This window comes from Bacillus rossius, chromosome 17 (genome assembly GCF_032445375.1).
Source record: "Bacillus rossius redtenbacheri isolate Brsri chromosome 17, Brsri_v3, whole genome shotgun sequence".
In the NCBI taxonomy this organism is placed as follows: Eukaryota; Metazoa; Arthropoda; class Insecta; order Phasmatodea; family Bacillidae; genus Bacillus; species Bacillus rossius.
In genome coordinates this window covers 39,307,081-39,329,896 of record NC_086344.1, presented here as the reverse complement: position 1 = coordinate 39,329,896, position 22,816 = coordinate 39,307,081, and the positions used below count along the sequence as shown (strand labels likewise).

Here is a 22,816-nt window from a genome sequence, read left to right as displayed (position 1 = left end):
CTTAAAAACATCGATATCACGAACATTGATGTTCAAACGAAAAAGCATCGATGTCAAAAAACATCGTTCTGAGAACCGATACATCGATGTTTTAACCGATGTTTTTAAATATCAGGAAAAACATGCCAAAATGATTTAAATTATAGTATGTAGCCAAAAACCATACCTACTACAGGTTCCTGACCATAATATCCACAAGATAGCTGTGATAGTTGAGCGGTGACTGTAACATTATATAGCGGAGAAATGAAGATAAAGGTGTACTGCACTGCCCTTAAGTGGTTTCAAGATTCAGTATCGGTTGTTTTATGCCTAAGAATTACTCTGAAAACACGCCTTTTAGCCATTTTCACTCTACTAAAACCACTGTTTAAAAACTTAATCCGCATTTAAAAGTACTTTTCGGCATTCAGCGAACACTTAAATGATTTTCGTAAACAGATCCCACTCGGATATCCTGAAGCTCTACGCACCGAGTCTGCCCGGACAGCCTGCAGTTAAGACACAGGCTTACTTAAAATAAAATTACTTGTTGTATTTTTATGTTTTTAATTATCATTTCATGAATATATTGTAAATTTTACAGATCAGGAGAGATCTATACATCCAAAAACCATTGCGATACGACATTTAGTTTTCAAGAAACTTTTTTTTTTAAATTTTCGATATGTACTTTTAAAACTTACATTTTTAAGTATAAATAAATGTTGTAAATGCTAAACCATTTTGGTTGGTATTCCTATAATCCCTCCCCCCCCCCCCCCCACCCAGTATTTTAAGAAGTCTAAAATCATACAAAAATAACTATTTTTTACACAATTTATTTTTAATTGAAAAAAAAAATAGGGAAAAAGCATGAAGTGTATGTGCACGTTTAAAATGTAACATTAATTTTCTCGATAGAGCTAGCGAGACCGTATCGGTACCAATCAATAGCTTGTATGTACAACAAGCTATGAAATTGTCCATTAAGTCTCGCTGCTTTTTCCCTACATTTTTCAAAATTTAAAAGAAAATTCTTATGTAAACAAATTTTTTTAACGGTATTTATTTTTTCCAAAATATTTTACACATCTTAAAGTACTGGAAAAAAATTGATATTGAAATCAACCAAATAGTTCAGTATTTACAACATTTTTGATAAGTACCTACTTAAAAATGTAGGTTACTATAGTAAGTATACACAGTTAAAAAAATTGTATCTTAAAAACTAAATGTCGTATCGTAATTTTTTTATATATTCAATAAATATTCATGAAATGATAGCAAAAATATTATAAAAAAAAATAGGGTAATTTTAATGATGAACGATGTCGATGTTTTTGGACTTTTTCGTCGATGCATCGGCGCTGTATCACTCTTCAAAACATCGATGCGAACATCGATGTTTCATGAACGATACATCGATGTTTTGAAAACATCGATGTATCGTTTGCATCCCTAAGCATGTGTGGAGTCGACCTTATGATTTCGAATGCTTCAATGATTCGCTGTGTAAGCTCTTCTACCGTTTGTACTGGCGTAGCGTAGATAAGCCCTTTTACGTAACCCCACAGAAAGAAATCTAATGGGTATTAGGTCTGGTGACCTTGGCGGCCATGCGACAGGGCCCGCTCGTCCAATTCATCGGTTTGGAAATGTTTGGTTTAAAAACTCTCGCATTTGCAGGGAAAAATGAGGTGGTGCCCTGTCATGTTGGTACCACATCACACATCAGACATGCAATGGAACCTCTTCAAGAAGACTTGGTAGTTCGTTCTGAAGGAAGTGGAGGTATCCGGCGCCGGTGAGTCATGGCGGAAGAAAAAAAGGCCCGATGAGTACGCCGTCAACAATACCGGCCCATGTGGATTGACATCATTCCAAACATGACTGTTGTGCGAATTGAGAATAGCGTCTTGAGTGAACTTGGCTTCATCGCTGAATAAAACCGCTAACTCGGGGTTCCTCAATACTCTTCGAATGTACCAACGAGAAAAGGTCATGCGAAGAGGATAGTCCGCCGGACCCATGTGTTGCACTTTTGAAGGTAGTACGGTTACAAGAGTTGCTCATGAAGAACTCGCCAAACAGCCATTTGTCAGCGTCCATATCGGAACCTTCTGCTCTTGTGCTTGTATCCGGACTCTCCTCAAATCTCTGAAGTACATCTTCTTCAAAACTGGGAGTACGAACCCTGCGTGGAGCACCAGCATTTGGTCTTGTGACGGCACATGTACCAGTATCACGCATTTGCTGAGTAAGTATTGCAAACATGGTGTGAGCTGGAATCCTACGACCCGGATATCGTTCTTCGTACAGACGACGGGCGGCTCGTCCATTTTGTCTAGCTTCCCCGTAAACTAGCAGCATGTCCGTGTACTCACTAAACGTGTACTCCATTGAGCTCCACTAAAATGTCGCCCTTTTCAGAACCACAGCGAAAGAAATGACACCACGAGTTTGCTTGTACGACAGAACAGTCAACGACAGACCACCGGTGATTTCAAAACACACTGCGACACTGCGATGTCACGCTGCGCAGTGCTATGGCACGGCACGAACGGAAGAAAAGAGGTGAGGGCGCCACCAACGGAAGTAAAAAGGGTGGGGGTCAGCATTCGACATCGTACAGTCCTCTCGAGCGCTGCCCGCCATCGTAAACACGTAATTCACCACAGCATCGTCTGTCTTGCACAAAGCCCAACGGGTTGCCTACGCTGACTCTTTCTGGGGCTACAGGGGCTTAACTACGCGTTTCTGGCAGCATGTTTATTGGCTAAATTGGTTGCAAATAATAAGAGCTTTCTACCCTCAAGCGTTGTAACATGAATTTTGTTACATCCTGTATGTTGTTATTTGTAGTAAGGAAAAGTAATAGCTACATTTTGTTTCTGTAAATTGAGTTAATAATTTTTTTTTGTAGAGTTACTATTTGGAACACTAGTAAAAATATGTAGTTATAAAACAAAAAAAAAATTATATCTTAGATTTGAAAGGAGCAAAACATATTTATTTAAGTCTCTTTATAAAATGACAAATTTCAAAGCTGATAAAGTGTAGCAACATTTAATCAAGAAAGTATATTGATACTAAGAAGAATACCAACAGGCAGACATAGATCACTGTAAAGTAGTGCCCCATTCAATTTATTTAAAGAAGATTATCCAAATCATCAAATATTTTGTTACAGAAGTAACTTCTGGAATTCAATGTGTTTATTTATTTGAGGGATAAATTACTTCAAGAATTTACGAACTGTTTTAATACCAAGTCCTTGGTATCACAAAGTAATTAATTTTAACTTTTCCCTCAAGAATTCAAGTTTTTTAAGTATATAATGTACTTGTGACTTAAGTTTCTACATTTGTACTATTCTACCAGAACTTCAGAGATTCCAGTTCACAGACAGTTGGTTCTATAACCGGCTACAATTCTACCAAAATTCTATTTCCAGTTTTCGGAATAAAGAGATAGTTTAAGTCCTACTCCAGCAATGAATTGATGTTCTAGCTGAGGATCGGAATTGATTTTTCGTACAAGGGTATTTATAACTTAATGGGGGAATTTGATTACTTAAACTACTTCAAGCTTAAATCAATGGTTATAGTGTACCTACATGAATTTATTGTTTGTGATTTGTTAGTTACAGACCTAGATACTATTTGATCACAAGTTTCAATCTGTCCTGACATGTTAAACAAGCTGATACTTTGATGCTAGTAATGGCTTTACCTATGAATTGACATGATTTTCAATGTATTTCAGTTATATGACAAATTAGCTAAACATAGGTTCTGCCTAGTATTGTACTGTTACTTTAAGAATTCCATATGTTACTGAGTCACAGTCCTTTGATGATACTATTTAATTTCAATTTTTTTGTGTTTCATGAGATCTTTCTGACATTCAAGTTTCTTATCAATAACACCAGAATTCAAATTGTTCAGTAACTTAGTTGCAACTATAATTAAATATATAGAGATTTTCGAGGATGTGTGTATGTCAAAATATGAGTACGCTGTTACAGTTGATCTGAGTAAACCATTGAAACTTCAGTCTTTATATGACTTTAGTTTGGTTTTCGAATAAGATATTGAGATCTTTAGATGCAAATATAATAAATTTGTTTTGATATTCAGAGCTTTAAAAGTGGTAATATTTTGGTTTTTGGTTATTCCCGCTGAGGACCACTCATCAGATACTAATCAAAATTGAATATGAATATTAGGTAATTTCACTAAGTTCATTAGTGGTACCACAACAGTAATAATTTACAATACTCATAATGGGAATTTGTTTTTAAAAATTGTTTCTTTCAGTAGCCTGAATGAATAAAATGTACAAAATATCTGACAGCGATATCAATTCTAGTTTGTTAAGTAATCATGATTCTATTTGACAGCATGTTTTCACGATATCTACTAAAACTATGAACTTGTCTGTTTGTATCCTGAATATATTCCAACAGCATCATCATTGTTTTACTGGCACACTTATTTCCATGTTAAGAAACACTACGCTACGGAAACTAGTAGTAGTCGTAAACAATTGTTCACATGGCAGATACATTATATGTGTGTTTCAGCAACCAGCATTTATCCCAATAGTGATACCAAAAGTGGTTTCAAGAAGGCTGTTCAGTTTGAAATGCAGTACAGATAACTTGACTGCATTAATTATTCAGACGGTGGTGATACACAAGGTAATGATTTATTCCAATTAATTAGAACAATTAAATCACATGAACATTCACTTACAGTTAAGAGTTAAACTTTGATTAACCGTCATCGTTCAGACCAAGGGTGACGGATAACTGAATAGACAACAGAAATCTCTTAACTGAATGTACAGTAATGTGATTTTCCTGCCGGCTTGGAACGAAAATAAAAATAAGAGTCCTTTAAAAGAGTATAATACTTACATATTATATTTAATTTTACAAAACAATATATATATACTTCTATACATATATGTACTAATATTAATGCACACATAGAATGTATACTGTACATACATATGTACTACTATAAATCTATGATACTTTAAAATAATCCGTCATCTCATTATGTGTCAATTTTTTTTACATGATGACGAATAGCAGAAACTCATGGTTAAAGAGTGATTGTAGTGGTGGTTAATCAAAGTTTTATTGTTTTTTATTTGAGCAATCACAATAGGCAATTTTACACTTATTTGGCTCCACAAAGTTATTATTTGTTATTTTTTTATAAGTTTAATAAACTTCTAGAATTAGCTATGAGAAGGTTTTCGATAGTGAGAATGGTTTGTAGTTTTGGCATTCGGGAAATGTGAAGCTGTCAAAAACATAAAAAGATTATTTTATTTTTAAGACAGTACGGGACAGGACAGTATGATAACTATTGTATTTTATACAAAGAAAAAGAAGATGTTATAAAATATAAGGGTGACAAAATATTTGATGTAATTCTGCATCTTTTGGACTTGTACTCACCCTTATTCCCATCCATACTTGAGTGCTGCGTGTCTATGAACTATGAGAAATGTAATGTTACATAATGTTTAAGGTGGAGTGTTTGATCATCACGAATGGTTAAGTTCGCTACCACACAGAAACAAGAGCTACGCTACTGCTACGCTAGTGGCTACGCTACTGGCTACGCTACTGGCTACGCTACGCAGACGAGAGACTCGTGTCCGCTTGACTCGGGTCGGTACTCACGATCATGCTCCGTGCAAGCTGGACAGAAGAGAACGAATAGCAACAGTCAGTTTACCAAGCCACACAGTTACAGAACAGAACAGTACAGTACAGTGGACACAGAGACAAAAGAACAACGGACTGTAGAGTACGGAACGGACAGCGCACACAGCTGCGACACCTGGTACAAGAACAAGGGAGGTACGAATCACAGAGGAGAGACGTTCACACCGGTTCGTTCATTGCAACCTCGTAACCACACTGCATCAGACAAGAATGTGACTACAAACATAAAATAGTTTAAAAAACAATAATTTTAGTATATCATGAAACTTGCTTCATTTCGAAATTCATTTTCTCATCTTTTTAAAAAAAAAAAAAAAAAAAAAAAAAAAACCAGCAAAAGTATTTGTGAAAGTTAATGCAAAAAGTTGAGAGGTATAGATTGTGATGGGGGTCAATAGTTCAAAGCCAAACTCTGGTTTGTGGTTCAAGCGAAAAGGTTTACGCTGTAAAGATGTTAAACATTTTTGAATATGGCATCCGTGGTTTCATCACACTTAATCTGGAATTTTTTTTTGTCGAACTGACATGTCTGTCAACCTCAGTATCCTTGCTTGTATAGAGACTGGATGGTCAAATTGAAATACGTAGTTTTATCACTAACTCTGGTATCGATTCAAATTTTTTATAGACAAGTTATGCATTTAATTTTATAATTTTTTTCATGGATAGTGTTTGCCTTATGTTTTGAAATCATTAGTGTAAGTCATTCAAGTTGGATATCCTTGCAATTTGGGTAGGATCCATAATTCATATTATAATTATATGAATATGGTCAACACCATCCATCTTTAATTCTTAAAATTGTTTTGTTGTGATTTCTTATGCGTGTATCTGTTCATTAGTGTTTTCTCTTTGAATCTTGATTTATATTCTACCTGCCAAAGTAGCAGAACAAGCATAATTATGTTACAGTTCCTAATATTTTACTGGTCTTAAGTATTGTACGAACTAAATTTTTATGAATATTATTTTAAACAATACTATGTAGTATATAGGTACAGTGAAATTTTTTTGATTCCAGTTTTAGTGTTATGTGATTAGTTTTCTTATGTTTTTTGTGACCATGAAGATTTAATTCTTGAGTTGTAGACTTGAATATGTCGTAAATGTTTACAGTCGCTGTAGTGGGTGGTTTAAGAACTACGCAAGAGTGCAAGAATGCTATGTGCAACATGTTCAGCAATCACATTCTAGAATACCCGGGTTTATAAACTGCAAGAGCACAGTAATGCAACACAAGTATGGTTCAACTTACGACTTGCTTGCATTTTGGCTCGCGTTTACGACGGCCAAGCGTTCCGAAAACTGTTGATGACGCAGATGTATTGTGCGTAGAAGCCCATGACGATCACGCAGTGAAAGAATACATAACACTTAATTTATTGGCAATATTTTTTTTTATTAAAATTTCATTATCAAAAGAAGCCCAGGGGTATGAATTTGTTTTCCACTGTTTTCTCAGTTTTTTTTTGTGAAGGCTTGGTAACATCTTGCGACTTGCGTTCTTTACGAACGTTTGTTGCGTTCCTTGCGTGGTTCATGAACGGGCCCCAGGACTGTGCCGCAGCACGCACACGCATCACGCACGGCACGACGCGCGGAGGGAGAGACGGCACGCCGACGAGAGCACGACAGAAGGCATGCAACACAAGACGCACGGGACGACAGCTCCGGGTGGGAGGATGACAGCTTTACACGCACACGCACGCACGCACGCACACACACGTGATGCACTGTCACTTACATGTACACGTATCTGGGGAACAAAGGGGAAAAAAAGAGAAGATGAATTGCAACACTTGTGAACAACGTTACACTCATCATGGTAAGAATATAGCTCCGTCCTTCTGAGTTTCTCTTGTGTTCTCATTCGTTATGGCTGTGAAAATTGACAATTCTTTTTGATGCTAATGTCAAAAAGCCAACAAATAAACAGATAAATAAGCATATTTTCTGTATGTTAACCTACTAAGAATATCATTTAATGGGAACTGGATATCATTGAGAAAGAATTTACAAATTATGTTTGTGGTAAATACATCTCTGAAAATACTGGTTACAAAACATTTCATGAACTGAGTTTCTCAAGCAAATGGAAAATGATGCATTACTGTCTGTCTGAGACTGACCAGTTAGCTTACATTTGGGACAAAAATATTGAAGACGTGGTCTTGAAATATAGAAACAAGTGTCTTTTTAGGTTTTGTACCATCCGAGAAAATATCTTAAATTTAGTAAATTGCAAGTAAATGTTTTGTATGTTTTATTAGAAAATAATATTTACTTTGAAAACACCATGATTGAAAAAAATTATCGAGACAAGAAGATTAATTTGATGCAACAAGGTTTTATTTACATCGTTCAGTACTGTGTAAGGGGATGGTATCCTGAATTAATTTGTGTCTAATATTTCATGTTTTTGCACATAATTTTAAATAACTTCATATTATAACCATATTTAATTGTTTATTAAAGTTTTTTTTCTACTTAAGTAGTCATTATTTATAAACTTAAAGGCAAATTTTTATGTCTTTCCTAGCATGTACTGAAAGCATTAAATCATGTGGTGTAATCTGCGGGTTACCCATTTGTATGTAGCCTTCCTCTTCAAATACTTTATTGTTAGTACATCATTCACACACCAATAAAACATTTAAATTTTTAAACTCAGGTTCCTATTGATTGGGGAAAAAAAAGTAATTTTAAATTGATTTAATGAATGATGTACTAAAAACAAATTACTTGAAGATGAAGGCTACATACGAACGATTAACCTATAAATATGAAATAAATAAAAAAAATATATACCACATGATTTAATGATTTCAGTGCATGGTAGGACTAAAATAAATATTTATTTGCCTTTAAGTTCTTAAGCCCACCGCACATGGTACAATATTTTCTACTAGTTTGCTTACTAGAATGCTTACTGGTTTCTGTACTGTGTAGGCTACAAGCTGAAACACTAGGTGCGCTACAAGTTTCTGCTGCACACGATTCCAGCTGCCTTACTAGTTTTGATAAGAGAATATTCTCCACAACAAATTTTCATTATGATAATTCACATTTTATACTGCATACAAACAAGGCTCTTCTTTGTATGCATTTATTAAAACGAGGAGTTGGCCACTATTCCACTTATTTCCGTCCATGTTTATCACGACATGCGCGCGTAAAAGTGTAAACAACCCCTCGTGCTGTTTTCGTGAGTTCTGATTGGCCACTCCTTAAATATCGGAACACAGCGAGCAACGGAAATAGGACGCAGTCTTATTACGCAAAACCAGTAGCCCAGCTAGTACAGCTACTAGTATCCAGTTTGAATTTGAGTGAAGAAACAAGTAGTGGAGCCAGTGCGACTCCTAGCTTACAATATTGTAAGGAATATTGTGCCGTGTGCGGCGGGCTTTAGTAAATGATCACTTAGGACTCTTGTTTAGTAGGAAAAATACATTTTATATAAAGCTTAGTGAGTTTATTTGAAATCGCGTGCGTTGTACGTGAATGATTCGGGGTCGCACGTGAGCCCAGAGAACGCCGCGGGCTGGGAACCCCTGGACAGCCGCGGGGGGGGCGGGCTCAGGGGGGGGGGGGACGGGACGGAGCTAGTGTTCTACGCATGGTGCGCGCGCGGGCAGGCTGGGACTTACATACGCCGACGGCACGGATAGCGTGGAGCCCTCCCTCGATACTGAGCTGTAGTGCAGACCCTGGCGGGGAGGAAACAACAGAAACACAAGCGCTCGTTCAGCTGCGCGGCACGGCGCCACACGGCACGGCAAGGCACAGGCACTCCCACACTCACCTCGCCCCGCATTCCGACGACGCAAGGTTCAGTTCAGGCGCGGCTCTAGGGCGAGGGGGGGAGGGCCCGGATGTTACACTTTTTAAATTTATGCATTTGGTGTTCACTTGAACACTTTCACTTGTTCAATGACATGTTGTGCAACGGCAATCTCTCTCTGGCCGACAGCCTCTCCCGAGAAGTCTTCCTTGAGCCGCCCCTGGTTGAAAGTTTGGTCGAGAAACGTGACCAATACATACCATACCACCCATTCTTTCGTTAAATTAAAAAAAAATATATATACAAGACTTAACATTTCATAATCATCGATTCTGATTCTGAAATGTTTTCTGCGTAGTTACATTTCAGGTGTTAATTACATGACACTTCTTATACCATGGTAGACTTTTCAGGCAACTTTTACATAAAGTAAAAAAAAAAAAAAACCTTTTTTTGCAGAAATAGCTATTCAAAGTCAAATTTTTTTTTTAAAAAATTGTGGAACACAGAAAGAAAGGGAAGTATTTTAATTTTTTTATTTTTCGTGGATGTTAAAATTTGTGAAATTTTTTAAGAATTTAAGTTGATCAAAATAATTTTCTCTGAAAATGACACAGCCAGCAGAAATGAATCTGAACCTGAAAAGTTTCAGTTCCATAAAGTATTCAGCTCTTTACATTTGACTCTGACTGCTAACTATGCAGAAAAATGCAGCAAAATGCAGCATATATTTATTTTTTTCATTTCACATAACTTTTTAACATGGTTTCACCACCTTTTAAATAATGACTAAAGTGAAGAATTTCATAATAAATATATTCACCATATTTGATATAAGATGTTTCAAAATATCAAATTGCTGTGAATATTAAATTAACTTAAATATGAAGCAATCTACATTGTGCTACATACTGTATTTATTTTGTGCCTACTTGCCTACTTTTCATTTTCAAAAATACATTCACATAGCTCAATTTTAATTTTATAGTTGCACAAAATATACATGCAAATTGAAATGGTGCGCAACTACTCTAGTACATGCTCTGGAAAGGGTCAAAAGTTGTCGCTGTAGAACGGGCCTTAATGATGAATATCGTAGTATTTAAATAACCATTAAAATATGTGTGTTCATTTTGCAGGGTAAACTGTTCCTACGCTGTTCGTTACGAGCTCCGGCCAAACCAGTGGTCCCTGACCTCGTTAAGATCGAAAGGTATTTATTCTTGATTCATAAAGGTGTGTGGTGGCGATGAGGTTGAAAAAATTAATTATTTATGCATAAAGATGCCCAGGACGTAACTTGCGCCTGAGGCAGACAGAGGCTCATGTATGATGAGTCGGTAGAAAGTGTAATAATGTGATTTTCCTCTGATAATTCATTCCGGGACCTTTTTCATAAAACTCAACAGCTGTAACACAGAACAATTTCGTCAAGTTGGAATGAATATGTAAATATGTCATGACAAGTAAATGTTTCATTAATACGATTTCTCATACATGATGACCAAAATGATTGAAACTGATATTTGAAAATAACAGTTTCATAAGTGGTACATTATCACGTTACATTCTTTTAAGCTAACATAATAACAAAATACCAGATAGCTCAAGTGCGCCTACTTTAATTTGTCTCAACATCAAGAGTACGTTTTTTTCCGTTGCCTCAGAACTTGTTCTATAATTTCCATTTTATCTTGCGTAACTGCTGCTGCTTGTGCCAAATTCTCAAAATTGATCTTTTCGAGTTGCGTTCACATTTATAACACAAAACTGGTTACATACGAAGTATTACCTATCACTTTTGTTGTTGACAACTGTAAAAGTTTGTAAATCCGTCTGCAAACAGTGGCACGTGTCTATTCTGCAACAGCAAAGGTAGGTTCAAGTTTAACAGATCTGTTTGATTTTTGCCTGTTGGAGTAAAAGCTTCAGGAAACAAGAACACGTTAATTTGTCGTACAATTATACGTATGTAATTGTCATAACTTTTGATCACTTATGAAACACTTAAATTGCCAACATTAAAGGTTTAATGTAAAAGGCATTCGGCCTAATGGTGTGATCAGCATTATTCAGGAGCGGAGACAAATTTCATTGCAGCTTTTCCTCCTCGACATTTATTATGAATCCTGTTAGTGAAGTTGTTAAACTGTCCGCTCTGAATTACATACATTGAAGGACACGGCCATGTTGGATTAGCGATTCTGCCGTATTATCGAACTTACGTGTAGTTTTGTGAGAGTATGAAATGTGAAAGTTTACCCACTGGGAAACATGAAACAGCGTACTGAAATGAAAACAGGGAGTAACGAACTAAAACAGCCAGCAGCCGAGGGCAGGCAGGCTCCCGTGGAGACAGAGCACAGAACGCGCCGAGCCATAGAAGACCAAGTTAAAGAATTTTCGATCAGGGACGTAACTAGTTTCCGACCCGGGACAAGAACTCATCTTGGCGTCAGCTTTATTTCAAAAACCAACCGAACCGAAACCTCTTTTTTCGGCAACACCTCCTACCTATCGCCACCAAATATTAACTCCACCATTGTAAATATTTTTTGATTTAACTCGGATGGTGACTGAATAGATTTACGTGCAGACGTTTCATTTTTTTTTAGTACATCGCAAGTTGGAGCGTGAGCGAAAAATACCCGGTACATTTTAACATTTTTTTTTTGTTTGTGTTCTGACAGTTTGACATTCAAGTCAATGATCAGCACCGCCTGCCCCTCCTATCTTTGCTGAAGGCCACGTCATGATTGGCCAGTGTGGTTGGAGTCTGTGTGGTGGTGGTGGTTGGCATGTTATTATGCTGACACCTCATGAATACATCAAAACTCCACCAGGCAACTGATCGCGTCAGGGTTTAATCCTGGTTGGGTGGTCGGCAGTGTCTGTGGAGGACACGGAGGGCACGGAGGTCACTCACCGTCGGCGGGGACAGGTTGATGGCGGAGCCGCGCCGCTCCTGCGGCCCGATGCTGGAGTGGCGCCGGATGGGCAGCCCCCCGCCGGGCGTGCCCCCGGGAGACGACGCGCACGACGGCGCGATGCGTATCTTGGGCGGCATCATGAGCGCGTTGTCGGACAGCCGGCGGTTGGGGAAGGCGTTCTGTACCCTCAGGAAGTTGGTGTCGGGGGAGGAGGGCGAGGCCCCGAACCACCAGCCCCCTAGGACGCCAGAGTCTGCGTGCGTTAGAGGGCGGTGCCACACACACCGACACCGAGGGGCGGGGTGGCGGGGAGGAACAGAGCAGCACACACACGAGCGTTACCGGGCTACAGGGCTACACGGATACAGGGCTACAGGGCTACAGGGCTACAGGGCTACACATCTGAGAGAACAGGGGCGCACACAAAACAGGGGCCAGCGTGTTCGGACCCCGTCTCAAAACTCTGAAATGAAAGCAACAACAACAACAGGTTATGTTTTGTTGAGACATGTCCGTCGGTTACTCAACACACACACGACGATTCCTCGTGCAGAATGACGTCTTGACTGGAATATCAGGAGCGATACTCGACCTTGAAAAACCAAATTTCAAATAATTTGTATCAAACTGTACACCACACCTAATTATATTTTTTTTTTTTAGCTGGAACCTCTTATTTAGAAATAGTTTTATTTTATTTTAAATGATATAATTTGGTGGGTAAGATCATTTCCCTTTCTCAAGCGTAGGGGGTTACATTATTCTGTACAAAAAACAACACGGCATCAGCCACCTGGAATAGTTTCTGTGTGCGCCGCTGTCCAGAGACACGGACAGGCGTGCGCACACACTACTGCGGAAGAGAGCGTGTAGGTTCGACTGTCACAGAGTCCGCGCGTGGTCGAGCGCGACTGTGCACAGGAAACAAGTCCGGCTCGTTTGAGCGCCCGTCGATCCCACAGTCACAGAGTCAACAAGCGTTCAGGCCTGCCGGTTGTGTTCGAACAAAACCATCAATGACTTCATAGTAGTCAATGCACGATTTGCAATGTGTTTTCAAAAACATTTTTTTTTTTTAGGTTTAGAGATACAAGCATACATGGAACCTTGCCAAAAAAAAACAGCTGGTGATATCAAAATAATTTTTCACTATAGCTAATTGCCACTAAATAGAATGACCACATTAGGTTTCAATTGAACATTTTTATTCACTTTCACTGAAGTGAATTTACATTTAAACCCTTGCTTGTTATAACAAGTCTTTGCTATGTTGCTAGCAATTGAAGCAATAATGAACCGATTTATAAAAAAAAATTTACATAAATGAGTACAATATGCCCAAATCATGTAATTTTAGACTATTTGAATTTATAACTAAAATTTCTAAATGCATGTTGGTTACCTGTGGATAAGTTGAAAGTTAAGTAATACTCAGTCTGGATTAAAATATTTTTGGTTGAAGAAAATACATTTAAAAGGTAGGATTTAAAAATGAAAGCAATTTTCTCCTATTACTTCTTTATCTTAGATTTGATGTTAAACCTAAAAACTTTATATAAACTAACTTAAAACCATCATTTTAAATTTTTTATTGAGTCTATTTTTGTACTGCTAAAATAAAAGTTAAATGTAATGACTATAAGTGATCTGTGGTTGAATTTCTGCAAGTTACCTTCAGTCTCGGTTTCCATTTTAAATCAGCTTAGTTGTATGGTTGTGAGAATAAACGTTGTATTGCCATGAATAAGTAAATTTAATGCCATGAATGTGGAACTATGCAGTATTTTTGTGGTGAATGTTATATTTTGTGGTGAATCAATGTTATATTTTATTTATTTTTTGAATGAATGATTGAAATATGGATATGCATCCTGACTACACCGGACTGTCAGCGATGAACGAGAAGCAACGGAATGCGTGGGTGGGGAACCATGAGTGCCCTGAGAAAAACAAAAATACAGGATTTTCACCCAGATTGCTTTGGTGGGAGGTGATACTTCTTGACATCTCGATCACAAAAATGAGTTAGGTTCTCAGCACATTCACTATCTACCTAGGCACATGTTTCACATGTAAGAAGTGCCGCCTCTACACATGTAATGTACTGAATGCCTTACACACAAGCTAGTTATGGAGTGTTGTAGGTATTTCCGTAAAATATCTGAATACGGTAGAGTAAATCCTCCTTAAGAAAATTCTCAAGGTGCGTAGAAATTTAGACTAATTAACAGGGAGACTTTATTAAAATGGGTAAAATTGCACATTTTTTTAAAACTTATTATGCAGGAAATTTTCTTAACTAGGGTTTTACTGCATTTAAGTAGTGAACCCAACTGAAGAAGTGGCGGTGGTTTATTGATGACATCACGGCCCCCACCACCGTCACCCGGGTTCAGTTTCCGGCGGGGTCGAACCCAGAAACTTGGCAGACGTCGCCGTGTGTCTGTGGGTTTTCCAGGGGTGCTCCCGCTTTGCTCGCGCGTTCGTTCCGTCAGTGCTCCATTCTCATCGCATCGCTTCTCGTGTTCATAATGACCCCCTATGTCCGCACAAGGTTAAGCCCCAATTTATTCATGCCTAGATAAAAAAAAATTAATGAAATAGATGCAGGTATGCAACCACGAACAAACTCCGGGCTTTGCGAATAATTTTTTTATACTTACTTCACAGTTGCATGATTTGGCTTTATAGATTTATTTTTATAAAAATAACTGCCAAGGTTGAACCAATTTTTTAAAATTGAGATTTGATATTTAAGAAAGAGCAGATTGGTTTTGATTGCCATGACTTGGTCCCAGACTGAAACACTGTTATATGTCTATATTATTAAAATAAAGTAACATTACAGACAGGACAGGGCTGCCAGTACAGAGAAACATATATTATACCGCTTGGTCTCTGAAGTTATACAATAAATCGGATATCATTAAATTCAAACCCACCAAAACCGTTGAAAAAATTAGTTTTCAACAAGTACAATTATTAATTTTCCATTGCTGTGACTTAACAATGAATAGGGAGACATACATATATTAGGTGTATCACGAGTTAAGAGTGAAAATGAAAATTAAGAATTTTTACAATAATTATAGATATTATATGACCATTCTCACTGTACGCAATCATACAGACACACGGGCTATGCAAGCAGGATACATGGGCTACCCATATTATACACATCTGGCAGCCTTGTCCGCTCCTAGTGTATCGAAATGGGTCATTACCACAACGCCGAAATACCACAACGCCGGAATGTCAAAATTGACCACAACGCCGACAGCTAGAAAACTGCTGTGTACCAAAATGCCGAAATAACAACTGAATGAACTTGTGTGTGTTTCTTAAATGTACCTTAACGCCGAAATACCACAATCAAACCTAACCTTATATAACCTAACCTAACCTAGCGTAATATAACCTAACCTAACTTAACCTAGCCTAACCTAGCCTAACCTAACCTAGTCTAACCTAACCTAGTTTAACCTAACCTAGTTTAACCTAACCTAACCTTTGTGGCAGTCCTGCAATGACATTTTTCGGCGTTAGTGTATTTTGGCGTTGTGGTAATTCGGCGTTGTGGTACACAGCAGTTTTCTAGCTGTCGGCGTTGTGGTCAATTTGGCATTTCAGCGTTGTGGTATTTCTATGTTGTGGAAATTCGGCGTTGTGGTACACAGCAGTTTTCTAGCTGTCGGCGTTGTTTTCAATTTGGCATTTCGTCGTTGTGGTCAATTTGGCATTTCAGCGTTGTTGTATTTCAGCGTTGTGGTGCGTCCCTTATCGAAATGCATGCCGAGTGTCCGCTCCGGGACGAGGCCGCGCGCGGGCTACTGACCGGCCGAGTTCTTGCGCGCCATGTCCTCGGCGCTGGAGGTCTTGCGCTGCTCGATGCGCAGGTTGGGGATGTTGAAGGGCGGCACGTGCATGTTGTCGGAGCTGAACTGGTGCCTGAGCGGCCGGTGCCGCTCGGGGCTCGGCAGCGACAGGTTGTCCAGCTTCAGCTTGTTGCGCTGGTTCCTGCCGACAGCCGTGACCCCGCGCTGAAGGGACTGAGCGACTCTGTACGACCCCCCCCCCCCCCAGTCTCGGGAAGAGGGAACGTCCGGTCGTCGCTTGGAGGAGGTCTGGGTTTGTCAGCTTCACCTTCACTCAAGCTACCGCGAGCTCCGCTTGGACTCTTCCAGTACAGGGGCGTAGCCAGGGGAGGGTTTTAGGGGTTCAACTCCCCCCCCCCCCTTAGCACCAAATATTTAATTAATTTCTTATTCATCACTGAAACAAATTTCATATTAAAATTAATAAAAATTTTTACCATTACAATATTTAAATTTAAGTACCGAAAACTGCTTAAAATGGCGCTATTTTACACCTTAAAATCCAAATTTTCCCCGGGGGGGGGGGGGGGCGGGCATGCATCTTAACACCCCCCATACACAAATCCTGGCTACGCCACTGTTCCAGTAGCTTGGTGAAAGTGAATTGTTATGATGGCTATAGCGACAGGTCAAAACAGGGAACACCTGGGAAAAGTCAGGGGATTTTCGGCGACAGCAGGAAATAGTCAAGAGGGAATTTCCAATGGTGAGGTTACTGAAAAATTTTTATTTTATAGAAGAGACTTATTTTGAGATGTATCAGTTTCCACTTACACTTCCTTCCCAGCCCCGTCTAAGTGTAAAAAAAGATTTTCCCTCCGTTCCTTTTTTGCTCGCTAGTACCTATATCAGCATTTAGACCATGTGCATTGACTTCACCCCTACCAACAGAAGAGCAGTAAAATAATTGCAGTATTGTTTCAATAGTGAAGTGGGTTTGTGCTAATGAATTGCGATTTTTAGTTTGAATTTTTGATAGTTATTGTTAGGAACAGGATTATATGGTTTTATTTTTAGGTCAATCTTGTTATCAAAACAGGAGATTTAATCTTTTGTTTTTATTTTTATATATTGTCTTTATTGAAAAAATAGTGTATTATTCATACAAATATAAAACTAAAATATTTTTTAGTACTTATTTCACCCAAAATAATCTCATTTTGACTGACACATTATGTACTTATATAATTAAATCATTATTAATAAATTAATAAATAAACTCGAGAATTTTGTTTAAATAAAAAAATTAGTTCTAAAAATCAAATAAAAATTTCGAACTTTTTCCAAAAGCTGGAGTGTTTTTCTTTTATACAGTACTGTACATAATTTCTTTAGACTTCTCTAAAATTAAAATCGATGTTATTGTACAACATTGTATTATTGTAACTTTATACATTATGGTACATATGTACACATATTTTTTTTGTATTTTTTTAAAAACTTTATTCTCTAAAAAACCAATTGATTGAATAGCAATTCATTCTCTTTTAGGTGTAAATAAACATTTATAATTTTTAGGTGGGACTGATTATTTTTTGCATGTCTAATTCGAAATCTTGGATGATTAAAATTTTTCCTGTTGTCCTTTCAGCTTCAAATTATCCAAGTCCGACTGTATTATTTTTTTTTCCAATCTATTTAGTTCATACATTTTTGTGCAAACTTCGTGTTAAATAAATTACATTCAAAGATAACATTTTTTGTAATTTGACAAATTGCTAATCGATTTCATTTAAAATGGTGTATTAACTAGCGTTCCAATGTTATATTGTGTTGGTGACCTGTTTCATCACAATTCACCCTACAGCCTTGTCACTAGTTATTAGCAACTAACTATTATCAGTGGAAATGAAAGTTTTCTTCCCCAAAATGTCGGGAATGTGTCATCAGTAGGGGCAGGAAATTTTCGCGAAAAAATCTGAACGCCTACTAGACTGCAACAAGGTATACCCACACCAGCGGTTTCTTCCTTGTGATTGGCGGCCCTTGCTGCGAGAGAAGTCGTTGCCTTGTCTGCACGAGCCACTAAGGACGAGTCTGCTTCACGCACTGAATCAGTGTGATTGGTTGTTTGTGACAATCGACACGCACCTCAAAGTAACTCGCCCAATCACGAAACACAGACGATGCTACAGTGTTTTAACTTCCAGCTACTCTCGGGATCTTTTCGTGAAATTTTCATGGCCCTTGTCATCAGTAGAGACCTGAAAAATTCGCGGGGGTTCATTTCGTGTCATGCTAAAATTCAAATAATTATACCTTAGTGCTGCTTCTGCCATTGGTTCACTGTTAATCTGGAGGACTGAGGGCCAATTAGAGACCCTCACTCACTGAAGTGTCGAATCACAGGCCACCCAGTCGAGACGACTCGCAAGTCAGCAGCCAATGAACAGTTGGCATTTGCCCGAGTGTGTAGAGGATATTGGAGTCTATCCTGGAGGTCATTGAACCCGCAAATTTTTCTGGTCTCTAGTCATCAGAGGTTTGCCGCATGGGCGTCGCAACCGGGGGGAACGGGGGGGGGGGGAACCACGTCCCCCCCCCCCCCCCAATAATAAAAGTCTTCAATTTCGTCCCCTCCAATATTATATTTAGTTTCGTAGTTATATTAAAAACATGATTTCTGTGATACAACCCATATGTTGCGCATGGTGCATTTAGTCCAAACGTGGTAACGTGAGCACTTTTTTAAATTAGATCTTCGTGTAAAATCAAAATCAGGTCCGATACCGAATACAGAGATATGTTAACTGTTTCTTTTTTTTTTTAAATTTGTTCTCTTAAAAAATTTTTTTTATAAAAAAATAAATTATATATTGCAACCAACTACGTATTATTAGAATATTTAGGAAAGAAAAATTCCCAAAAACCACGTTTTTGCACCTTCAAAACCCAAATTTTCCTGGGGGAGGACCCTTGGACACCCCACTTTTTTTTTCTTCTAGGGGATGGATATTCCTCAACAACTAAATCAATTGAAGTCCCCCCCCCCTCTTGCGACGCCCATGGAGGGGAGGGAGTGGGGATGACGGACGGAGCGCCACCTGTCGATGTGGTCCAGCATCTCCTGCAGCACCTCCAGCAGGTTGGTGAACTGCTCCAGGTTCAGCGAGGGGTTCACCGTCTGGGGCAGCAGCGAGGGCATCACCCGGGTCGCCATCAGGTTCACCGACAGCCCGTACTTCTTGTCGCTCAGCATCAGCCGGTATATGTCTGCGAGCACGACAGGCGGCGTGAGACTCCTGCCTGCCGGCGGCAGCTCGCACTGGGTCGCCAGAACTGCATGCAAGGTAAGGGAATTAAATGAAATGGTTGTACAGAGGCTACACACACACACACTCACACATAAATTGACTACCTGGTGTTACCCGGGCCGAATCACCCTTGGGAGCTGATTTTTCGGAAAAACCTCGCTCCCGTTGATGGCGATGTAATGTAAGGAACATCACCGCGTAGTTTCAACTCAGCATGATGTAGGAAGCGTAACTTTGTTGCACAGATTCCGAGGGTTTCTGTTCCTGCATGAACAGTCTCGCCATGACAGTGTGACAGTGCTAGGGTGTAGCGCAATAAATTCACATTGGTGGATTTATTTAGAAAAATTGTTTTTTTTTTTCGGTGAACAGTTGTAAAAGTAGTGGAATCCTGTACATAGTTCCCGAATCACAAGGTTCACCTTCAATCAGTAGACGCAAGGTAGTACGTTAAAAAATTACTTCAGGCTTAAACTCTCTCAGTAGCCTTTAATTAGGTGTAACGACCCAAGTTAGTTACTTTTCAACGTGCAGGAGTTGAAACTCCCCGATGCCACAAAAACCAACAAGTGAATTGAAGTGAAGTGAAGTGAAGATGCTGTAGACACAGCACGTGGTCCCGGAGGGAACCGTGTGCACACGCGAGTTGCGCCAGGCGCCGGCCGGTGCAATCCTGCTGATGGTGCTCCCCCAGGGAGTGTCTCGCGGTGAGGCAACCCTGCCTCGTTGCCCCGACTCTGCCCCGCTCCGAGCTGTGGCCAGGCGGGCGTGCAGTGCCTTCCAGCTGATCGATTCATTTAGTTACAATCCAAGCATTTAACCATTGAAATTCGATTCTATTAAAGTACACTTATTTTGTTATAAATGGGTTCATTTGATGCTTTTCTCATGTAATTTTACTTAATTTGATTTATTTTTCTACATTTGGGTACAGATTGTAGTTTCATTTGTATTGTATCAAGTAATTTTTTTTATATTAGGATTTTCGACTCATTTCGGTAGGTATATGTGGATTTATTTCATTTCCATTCCAATCGTTTAAGATTCTTTCGGTTATTTCACATTAATATGTTCAAGTAGATAGCCTCTTCAAAGGATATTTCAAGAAATTAATGATGTCTGAAATGCTGTCAAAAATATGAAGTAGATTTTATTTTATCCTTTTTTTATTTTTTTTTCTAGGGGTGATGCGAATTTGGGGTGGTGGGAAAAAAATGGGGGGGGGGGGGGGGGTTGGTTATCAGTGGTGCATATGTATTATTCGGGAGGGGATTTAAAAAATAAAGGGGAAAAATAATCAATTTTTTTTGAAAACTTTATGTCGACAACAAGGGGTTTGGGCAGTTAACATTTTCATTCTCAACATGCATCACTTCCATGGAGGTTTGGAGTTCCGGGTATTGTTATAACTCACCTTGCTTTATTTCAAAATAACATACCGCCTTCACCGAGATCCCTCATATTTCTTTCACGACGTCAGGAGGGGACGTGACCCCCCCCTTCCTTAAACCATTCACTGGAGGGGGGGGGATGAAGCCCCCTCTTGGAAAGCTTCGATGGGGAGGCGACTTGTGTTTTGGTAGTCGACCTGAGAGACTGATGCGTACATTGCAAGCCAGGAGTGTTGTGGAAGAACGCGTCCCAGCTTGTGTCAGGCCTGGAGTGACTACGGGAATCCACGGTAAACAGGATTGGCAGGGGTTCTCCCGAATGCAAGTCTTAACAATTTTACCATCGCGATACTTCGCTTGGTAAAAAAAATGAGTTACATTTTCATAAAGGCTATACTTAACAAGCCTCAGGAATTTTCGCCCATGTGCAGGGGCATACGTTGGGAAGAGGAGGGGGGGAGGGGTTAAGAAATCCTTAAAAATCCTGAAAATTATTCTACCATCCCCACCAAAAAAAAATGGAAAGAATTTGAAAGCAAACAACAGGCAAAGGGGTTCTTACACCCTCCCTCCCTCCTCCACAATAAATCTCTGCATGCTCCTGCCTGAGTGGTGCAGAAATGGAAATCCCCCTGCCTTCCCACCTGGAATGAAGCCCCGTCGGTGAGTGGTCTGACCACTCGACCACCACGGCACGTGTGCAGACGCTGGGGCACTCTTGTTGCAAGCTGAGTCAGTGCTGAGGCCGAGAATGTCACAGCGGAGCACTTGCACACTCTCAAGTGGCAAAAAAAAAAAAAAAAAAAAAAAACCTTGGCCATGAAAAAAAAAACCTCAATGACTCAATATTATAAACTTAACAAAACATTTATTTTTGCATCACGAGTAATTTTTTTTTTGATGTAGGTAAAATAAAGTATCCACTACTATACCCAGACCTTTAGATGATGAATCTGTCACTAGTTGAAAATATTAATAATTGAAAATTATCTGAGCTGTTCAATAAGTTGAATGAACTACTGTGGCAATCTAAAAGTATGTGTGTGGTAAAAGTCAACAGATTGAATATCATCTTGATCTTTTTTTTTTATGTTCATATGTTTGCAGTATTGCTATAAAAATATTAAAAAAAAAACTATATTTTCTTGTGCCTATTTATCTATAGTATTTCAAAATCTAATATTATTTAATAACCTATATTTTTTAAATTCATATTTCCTCCCCCCCCCCCATCATCACACAATAGGAATTTATGTTTCAGATTGATTCTTGACACTAGGCATAGCTTATGCGAAGGAAATGTTAAGGGGGCGGAGGGAAAATGGTACAGCAAGAAGAAGCCCAGGTGCAAGCAGTTTTGTAACGTAAGCTTTAGCAAGGAATCTACCATGACTCGAGACCTGAAAAATTCACGGGTTCATTTCGTGTTATGCTAAAATTCAAATAATTTTACCTTAGTGCTGCTTCTGTCGTTGGTTCAACCGTTAATCTGGAGGACTGAGGGCCAATTAGAAACCCATCACTCAATAGAAGTGTCGAATCACAGGCCACCCAGTCGAGACGACTCACAAGTCAACAGCCAATGAACAGTTGGCATTCGCCCGAGCGTGTGGAGGATGTTGGTGTCTTATCCTGGAGGTCATTGAACCCGCGAAAATTTGCCGGTCTCTAACCATGAGTAGGGACACCCACATTTCGCAAGAACACATTTCGTGTCAAGGTATTCCACAAAATACTGTAGCTTTTCTCCTGTGGTTATTGGCTGAGGTCGGTGAGAGGTGTCGTCCCGCTCTTGACGGGGCCAATGAGAATGTGGTCACCGTACTGCTGCACCCTCACAATTTGCCATGGCTC

The 22,816-nt window shown here is 39.1% G+C and overlaps 1 protein-coding gene across 1 annotated transcript in view; it reads right to left on the bottom strand.

Annotated features, from left to right (window-relative positions):
• Positions 1-22,816, bottom strand: part of LOC134540662 (SCY1-like protein 2) — a 251,173-nt gene that overhangs the window by 8,701 nt on the left and 219,656 nt on the right. Inside the window, exons 12-16 of the mRNA XM_063383534.1 lie at positions 19,362-19,530; positions 16,278-16,459; positions 12,439-12,680; positions 9,379-9,438; positions 5,684-5,701 (exon numbers count right to left, since the gene is read on the bottom strand). Coding sequence (XP_063239604.1) covers positions 5,684-5,701; positions 9,379-9,438; positions 12,439-12,680; positions 16,278-16,459; positions 19,362-19,530 — 671 coding nt within the window. The remainder of the gene's footprint in view (positions 1-5,683; positions 5,702-9,378; positions 9,439-12,438; positions 12,681-16,277; positions 16,460-19,361; positions 19,531-22,816) is intronic.